The sequence below is a fragment of the Pollicipes pollicipes genome, unplaced genomic scaffold (genome assembly GCF_011947565.3).
Source record: "Pollicipes pollicipes isolate AB1234 unplaced genomic scaffold, Ppol_2.1 Scaffold_7261;HRSCAF=8764_pilon_pilon_pilon, whole genome shotgun sequence".
NCBI classification, from domain to species: domain Eukaryota; kingdom Metazoa; phylum Arthropoda; class Thecostraca; order Pollicipedomorpha; family Pollicipedidae; genus Pollicipes; species Pollicipes pollicipes.
Genome location: NW_023597054.1, coordinates 7,307,871 through 7,315,967, shown reverse-complemented (window position 1 = coordinate 7,315,967; position 8,097 = coordinate 7,307,871). Strand labels below are relative to the sequence as shown.

Below are 8,097 nucleotides of genomic sequence, written 5' to 3'. Positions count from 1 at the left end.
CCGACGCCTCGACATCTTCTTGCAGACTGCCCGGCCTTGATATGGATTTAAAGACACCTGCGCGATTACCTATTGTTGCCTTCCCGCCATCTAACGCTGTATCGAGTTCTCATGCAACAGACTGTCATTGTTGGCACATTCGTCTTCCGCGCCATATCCGGAAACTTCCGCGAGCCGAGGATGGCAAGTGCGGGTAGTGACTGCCATGATATAGGAGACGAAACACACCCGACATGGCAAATGCCTTGCAGCCTAAAAAGCCAGATACGGCCAAGGATTGTGAAACTGCTACTGCCCAGCGCCATCAGGGACTGAAGTAGCCATCGGCCCAACATTATCAGGAGCCTCGATACTGCTACAGGGCTCGACCCAGACCACCGTTGTCAGTGCCATGGCTCAGGCAGAAGCCCAGGCACGTTCAGAGGCTCTATACACTTAGCGGGCCTGATACATCCACGTGCCCAACGTGGACAGGGGCTCTGAAAAGGTTTAAGTGTTAACGGTCAGGAGCCCCGCCACGTTGAGAGGTCAGCAAGGCCAGGAGTTCTCACACAGTCATGCCCCGTAACGGTCAGGACCTAGCACGGCCAAGAACCCTGTCACAGCCATAGACCTCCACCATAATCAGGGTTGCGACATGACGAAGGGTCCGATTCTACCGGGAAGACGTGTTCAGCGGCCCAACACGATCTGGGCTCCGACACCGACACTGGTCATCACTGTCACTGCGCCGCCTGACGCAGTCAGAGGTTCGACATGGCCAATGGCCCAACATTGACCCTCACGGCCACCACATTAGCAGTGTCAGGGGCTATATGGACGGGGCCCAGAAACGGTCATAGGCCCCCAACATTGACATCGCCAAGGCCAGGGACTTGCTGAAGTCGGGGACTCCAAATGCCAAGATGTGTCACGGTCAGGGGCCTTCGACACGGTCGGAGGCATGATAATTACGGGCTAGGCGTTATCAGGGGCTACGAAATGATGAGGGTTACAGAAAAGGCATGGGCCTCATATTACTATATATCTAGACATCGCAGTGTTTAATACGGTCATCCACGTTCACAAGAATGTCAGCATAGTCCAGAACAATGGACGGATCATGGGCCCGATATCATCAAGGGTATCGCCCTGCCATAGGCCCGAACCACGAACCCTGACGTTGCTTTTGAATTAAATCTGTTACACAAACCAATTCGCTACGTGGATTTTCCGCTGTTTAACATCAGTATACACTCAGCTGATGAATATTTGCGTTTATGTGTCACTCCTGGTATGTGGGTACCTTCAACACCCACAAACTTGCCAGCCACAATTGGCTCCGCCCACTACCATACTTCGAGTATGCATACTCCAAAGGTAATAGTGGTGGGATGTGGGCACATAAAAATCGCGTGCCCGTAAAACTTATCGACCGGCGCTCGAGCTAACGTGGCAAAAGGAACCTCCAGTACGATCTTTTTTTCAACCAGTTTGAGGGAACACAGCATGTGCCCACAAACCAAAATGTCCCCACATCCCAGGTGTATTGCATTTTTATGTATCCGTAAACCAAGTATTTACAAACACACACACACACGCACGCACGCACGCACGCACGCACGCACGCACACACACACACACACACACACACACACACACACACACACACACACACACACACACACACACACGCACACACACACACACAGCCAGGTAGAGCACAATAGTAGCCAAATCATAAAACTCGATGAGCCCATCTATGACGGCAGCACGTCGGCACTGCACCGATGATCACGGTTCTGGCAGTCACCCGGGGGACACGGCCGCAGTGACACAGCTCTGAACAGCGCCGCGGCCGCGCAACACGGCGTCAAAGTGTCTTCCCGCCTGTCGCCAGCGCGCTCGACCTCCCGCACCGCGGCCGCCCCCCCTGGCCACCCCATCCAGCTCTAATTTAGCATCTTCATCAGCTCATCGATCATCTTGCCTACGCCGTCGAAGACCAGGTGGAACTGGCGAGTGTCGTACATGAAGGCGGGCGTGGTAACCAGCCGGTTGTCGGCGTCGACGCACGCCTCGCCGACGCCGCACTCCTGGACGGCGGCGCCCCAGCCGGCGGCCACGTCCAGCGCGCCCGCGTACGGCCACTGCTGGCCGCGTCCGCCCAGTGTGAGCCGCGCCCCCGGCAACAGGCGCGCCGCTAGCACCGGCGCGATGCAGCACAGCGCCAGCGGCCGGCCAGCCGCGTGGAACTCACGCAGCACGCGCTCCATCTCGGGGAGCACTGTCATCGCGGCGCCCTCCGTGCCGAACGACGAACTGCGGACAGCGGATGACGGTGCGAGGTCAGTGGAGGTGGTCGCAATGTACGGCGCACACTAAACGCACATTCGGAGAACGGCGCACTTGGTAATTACGGACAGGCAATGTCGTGTTTTTTCTTTAATTGCGTTTTTAACCGATTGTGGGGTGTTCTAACTGCCCGGTTTCGCTGCAATGATGTCCCTAATTCATCGCCACGTTTCGCATTCGCGGAAAGGTGAGGTCCTTGTCGACGTCGTCTGCCATTTCATAATGATGTGTCCCGACCGGACCAGGCGCACTCCAGCTTCAAACAGTGCCGGCGCTATTCCAATATCGTAAGCCTACAGTTCAGCGGCTACCGCGCGTGTATGTTACCCGCATGTACAAATTAACTTATCAAAGGCATGCATTTCGTCCTCGCCTTCCTCACAGCCTGCCATAGGCGTGCTCAGCCTCTTAAAAACGGCAACTCCAATACAACACTCGCTGCGTGGCTCTTCCGCCGCGGCTTGCCAACAGCATGTCTCGAGGATCCCTCCCGCGCTTAAGCATGACGGAAATGACGGAATCCCCAGTGAGTGGCACTGACGCCACGGAAGCATCAGCGGCAGACGGAATCCCTAGTGAGGGACACTGACGCCACGGAAGCCTCGGCGGCACGCAGCAAACGCCAACATCGTCGTAGTCGGCGGATGGACGAAATCTCTTAGTTTCTAAAGATCACAGCGTGCTAATAACTCATTAGTGAAATTGTGTAGGCAATGATCTGATGCCAAGTTCAATTATCCGTGCTTTTGCCTATCTTGGCACATATCTTACGCAGGGATTGTGGGCAGACATGTGCCTGGAGCCCGAATTAGACCCCAGGATCCTATAAACATGGAAATCTAAGGGGACCTGGATCCACTCTTGGAATCTAAGCACACATCTGGTTGTAGTCATGAAGGGTTTACAGAACACAGGCCATCGCGACGTGTTTCTTTAAAGTATTCCCTTCCAAACGAACTGACATTGTGCGCGCCAGCTTCACATGCATTTAGTGAATCCCATTTCTCGGTCGGTTGGGTGACTTCCTATCAGCGCAAGAACACAATATCCATGAACACTCCATTCAATGACATTCAATGACAAACCGCAATGACCTTGAGATTCTACAGAAACATACTGAATGAGCTGGGAATAACACTCAAAATTGTAATTTGTTTTCTGCTTTCATATAATTCAAGGCCTGCTGTCAACAAAGTAATATGATTCACGCCACGACCAGTTTGAACATAATTACAGGTTTTTGGCGGCGCCGAATCCGCCGGGGACGACGACTGCGTCCGCCTTGCTGACGTCCAGCTCGCTGAGGTTCTGGATCTGCCCCCGGGCGATCCGGGCCGACTCCTGCAGCACCCCGCGGGACTCGCCCTCTGCCGGCTCCCCCTGAGGCGCACGCACAATCGTGTCCACGGCAGTAATATTGTGGTAAGACATTGTCAGACATCGCTGCTCTACTCGCCAACTCGAATACGACTACACTTTAAGACAATACCCGATCACTATGCACCAGCCGTATCCGCTGTCTTTGTGCAATTATGCCAAAATTGTGCACTGTGCTGAATTTGTGAAATTGTGCCGCCAAAATTGCGCAGTTGCCTGATTTATTTTGTGAGGGGGGGGGGGGCAAGGAAGGTGAATGGCCACTTATGTGTGCCTGTATCGTGTATCTTCAGTGCACCACCACATCAAGACCGTGCTAGCTCCTTGAAGAACCACGCGAGTGCACACCAAAATAGCTGGTCAACGAGACAGCACGCACAATTCAATTTGTTACCGCCAAGATCACCAGCACGCAATATAAAACGCAAGTTAGGGGCAAATAAAAACGTGAACTAGCAATGGTAGTTCTTGTAGCTACACTGCACTGCGCGTGGCTCTGCTGTAACCACAATCAAGCTGAAGAATGACCGTCCCCCAAAACTGAACAGCTTTGGCCTTTACAGCCAGGTTCAGCAGGTCCTGCATTCTCCAGACCGTTTACTAATTACCTTAGTGTGGTCGATGACGTGCATCTGCTTGATGTCGGGCGCATAGCAGTGGACGGTGGCACCAGCTCTGGACAAGTGGACCAGGCAGGCCGAGGCCTCGTGCACCTCGGAGCCGTCATACACTCCGCTGCCTGCCAGCACCTGTGGCCAACAGCCGGACGGTCGGTCTCGGTCCGCGCACGCACAAGGGACATGACCACCCTCGGACAATTACTATCGCACAAATCGTGCCACACAACGTCGGCGCAGAGTGGCCTGTGCTAAGCTAACGGAGTGGCGCACCATTTCCTCCGCGACGCCCCACTTAATTTGACTAAATCACAGCCAACGTTTCCTTAAAACATGTAACTGAATCAGAAATGGTGGCATCCCACTCCAGACACAAAAGGGGAGTGGAACAGTGCAACGAGAGAGCTCGTTGCAACATTCAACACATCGCAACAGTGCACCGGCATAGCAACACATATCGACAGGCTATTTCCAGACGCGTAACGACAGGGGCCTGGAGGGTAACGACCTGCGGACTTATATATGACACGCATTCTACTGGCGGCGGTAGGCGCCTATGAAGAACAGACCGTTGTATTGCATTTCCCCATTTATAAGGGTTTCTTTCCTACACCTTCATCTGCAGAACCTCAGAAGTGCAAAATTTCCTACATGCACAGCTTTGCATGCGCAATTCGTCGCGTCTCATTTTTTTGCTTACGTCATTCATTCTATCATATTTGTTTTGCATGCATGATCATTCATATATAATTCCTTTGCATGGCACACTTTGTAAGTCATTATGGTAGGTGACAATTTTTGTAAATCTGATGAGCACTACGAGATGGGCATCATCACTCACTGCAAAACATACATCATCCAGCCTCGCGGTGAGCCGGGTGCGCCCTCTCAAAATGAGTGAACCTCCTCTGGCATGTATAACACATTTGATGCACACTAGAATGCTTCTGACAATATCAAAGGGTAGGTGAGAAAGTTCCACATCACACGTGCATGACAAGTCTGCCAGCTCGCCCAATAATGACATACATAAATGAATTGGTGTTGATGTGTACTTAAAAGTGATGCCATAACACGTCGTCATGGATCCATTGGTGGTATTGTTGCAATATGCATAGACATACCAATATACTGGTGAACACTATCTCTGTGTCATCTCCATAATGATTCCTTACAATAAGTCCATCCATGAACATAAGGCAGTGCATTTGAATTTTAATTCACTTCATATGACAAAAATGTGATGAATGGATACTGTCAAGAAAACATTTGAAGGCTCATGAACTTGCATGACAGCTTAGAAAAGTATGCTACGGTCATGTTTTACAGGATGCATTAATAAGGTGCAGACCTGTAATGGCTGATGAAAAGATAATCACTGTGATGACATTCTGCCATGGCAAAAAAGGTTTTCTGAACCTGGAGGTGAAACATCCAACTGAGACTGGAGCGTGACGCAATGCAACATAGGCATGAACCATAGGGTGACATACCATAGCGATGGTGGGAGCAGCCTTCTGCGAGGAGACGCAGAATAGGCGCACGCCATGCCCTGCCGATCGGCGAGCAAGAACGGCCGAGGCAAGCCGCAGAGCCATGCCTGCTGCCAGTAGTCTCTGCAGCACAGGACACTCTAAAAAATTCATACTTTTTGACCTAGAAATGTTCGTCAAAACCCCAGTTGCCTAAGTGCATCACATTTTGCTACCTGCCTAATTCAGAGAGCATGCAAGTTTGCCTTCCCACTGACTATGCACAAGGATCTTCATTGTTAAAAATGCTTCCAATCAACAGCAGGAATTCAGAGGCTGTGGCCATTGACCAAAGGTGAATCCCAAAAAGTAGAACAATGACTTAAAACAGTTGTTTTCAGATAACACAGTGATTAACATAACAAACAAACCAAATAAAATAAATATACATGCAAACCAATTAAACAAAATCAACATGTTAGCATTCAAAACAAGTTTGATCACAAACACTGACAAAGGACTTCTTGATTGGCTTTGGACTGCTGGGAGCCAAGAATGAGGTAACTGAAAAATGGAAAACCCTGGAAACCTGATGTGCACTTAACAACAAAGATAGTCACTGGAACATGAACAACATTGTATGTTGGAGTTGATCAGCTGCAAGTAGATGATCATAATGATGCTGAACCTTAAACATTGCTGCAACTACAAAAGCCATCATTTAGGTACTTGAGCAGCAGCAGTCATTTTCCCCATCACCAGAAAGTATAAAGCTGAAACCATTCATTCCACACATTCCACTTCCAAAACCTGAGTTCACATACATGCAGATCCAAATATGCATATATTACAGATAATATTTAATGCATTTTGGACTCAAGTAGACTTGTGCACATAACAGAAGTGTTAAACATGCTGGAGTCACTTGTGGATTCATGCCATTTAGAAATTAAGAGGTTAAATACCATTATGCATGCTAAAAAGTCATGGTCATACAATTTTTCTTGAAAAATCCATACAACATGGCACACACAAGTGGCTTTGGGTGTACAGTACTTGCTAAGCAAAGCTTGCTGTACACCACAAAATGCGGCATGGCCACCTTGGCCAGGGTTGGCCTACTGCCATCTGACCTTCTTTGTTTTTGTCCCAAACCACATGCTCCCTTGAAAGAGTATGAACTTGTGATTGCGATGCCAAACTTTAAATGCCTTTGTCATCTCCATTTTGATTTGTATGGGAGGAGTGTTGTTTTGAAAATTTAGACATTTCAAGAGCTAATTGGCAACTTAAATAGCAAGACTATTATCAGAATGTCTGTCAGCTATGATCAACCGAAGTTTTCTGATGTTGAACGTTCAAGTATGACAAAATGTCCTCAATAACACAGTTCCAAAATTTTATCTGCCAAGTCCCAGCACTCGTTCGTTCCTGATTCCTCGTCCGAATTCGAGAAATTCAGCAACGATCCATGTAAGACGCAATTAAAAAAGACTTGACAAACGAACAGGTGTGACACAAGGACGACACTCATGGTGCTCATAATGCACGAACTACGGGCTTACCCACACCGACTTAATCCAACGCCGGCGCACTTCGTAGGCTTTTCTCGAGATGCCTTATTTCAGAGTTTGTCTCACCTGCGCAGTGTTTGACTCGGTGCATCAATCTCGGAAAGTACTTAGCCCCTTTCTTGATGACTAAATGGTAGCCCATTCCCAATACATCCTCGAGAATATTTAGTGCATTTCTTGCTAAGAGGGGAAACGGTATTTAGTACTGAGTTGTCCTAAAAGTGACGGTGTAAGTATGTATGGATACTGTTGTTGATTGGAGTTTTAGGGCGCGCCGACTACTGCGGTCATTTTGCGCCCATAACAGCCGAATGACTAGCGTCGGAGTGTGACTATGAAATGACTAGAAAATATGTATTATTCAGAAATATAAACGGCTGAGTTGTATCAGGAACGCGTCATTGATACGAAATTTTTGGCAGCCTAAAAACTTCCTACACGCGGTATAAACTATTCAGGCAGGCGTATATAAAGTGCAGAACTTAACATGCGATACAAACCTGAGGGTATGTTCGATATATGGTGACCTGTCACATAGTAAATCGGAGAGCGCCAGGGACGGCGCCGCCGGGCCAAAGTACCTCAGACGCTCGACGCGTAGTGTGGGGCAGCATACGAGCACATGTTCCACTGTGAGCGTGGTGTTGCAGTGGCGACATCGTGGTAGTTCGTCGTGACATAGTAAGTGTCGATGTGTAGCATAAGTATGGCCGATCCGCAAGC

At 49.4% G+C, this 8,097-nt stretch overlaps 1 protein-coding gene across 4 annotated transcripts; it reads right to left on the bottom strand.

Moving 5' to 3' along the window:
- Positions 1-247: 247 nt before the first annotated feature.
- Positions 248-7,499, bottom strand: LOC119111975 (ES1 protein homolog, mitochondrial). Of its 4 annotated transcripts, none has more exons than XM_037235883.1 (5): positions 6,934-7,352; positions 5,822-5,944; positions 4,320-4,460; positions 3,569-3,714; positions 248-2,301 (listed from the first exon to the last, which is right to left on the bottom strand). In XM_037235883.1, the coding sequence occupies exons 1-5, from the start codon at positions 7,024-7,026 to the stop codon at positions 1,932-1,934; spliced, it is 873 nt and encodes a 290-aa protein (XP_037091778.1). In that variant the 5' UTR covers positions 7,027-7,352; the 3' UTR covers positions 248-1,931. The 4 variants fall into 4 exon arrangements, with proteins under 4 accessions (XP_037091778.1, XP_037091779.1, XP_037091781.1 ...); XM_037235884.1 differs by having other exon boundaries at positions 7,012-7,352; XM_037235886.1 differs by lacking the exon at positions 6,934-7,352 and adding an exon at positions 7,441-7,499 and having other exon boundaries at positions 249-2,301.
- Positions 7,500-8,097: the final 598 nt, after the last annotated feature.

Bases quoted from the DNA above. Each gene is read 5' to 3' on its own strand.
- LOC119111975 (XM_037235883.1), bottom strand. From the start codon at position 7,026: ATGGAGATGACAAAGGCATTTAAAGTTTGGCATCGCAATCACAAGTTC. The intron at 4,461-5,821 runs GTATGTCACCCT...TGTTGGCCACAG, and splicing joins CTGCTCCCACCATCGCTATG to GTGCTGGCAGGCAGCGGAGT. The intron at 2,302-3,568 runs GTAATTATGTTC...CGCTGTCCGCAG, and splicing joins TTCGGCGCCGCCAAAAACCT to TTCGTCGTTCGGCACGGAGG.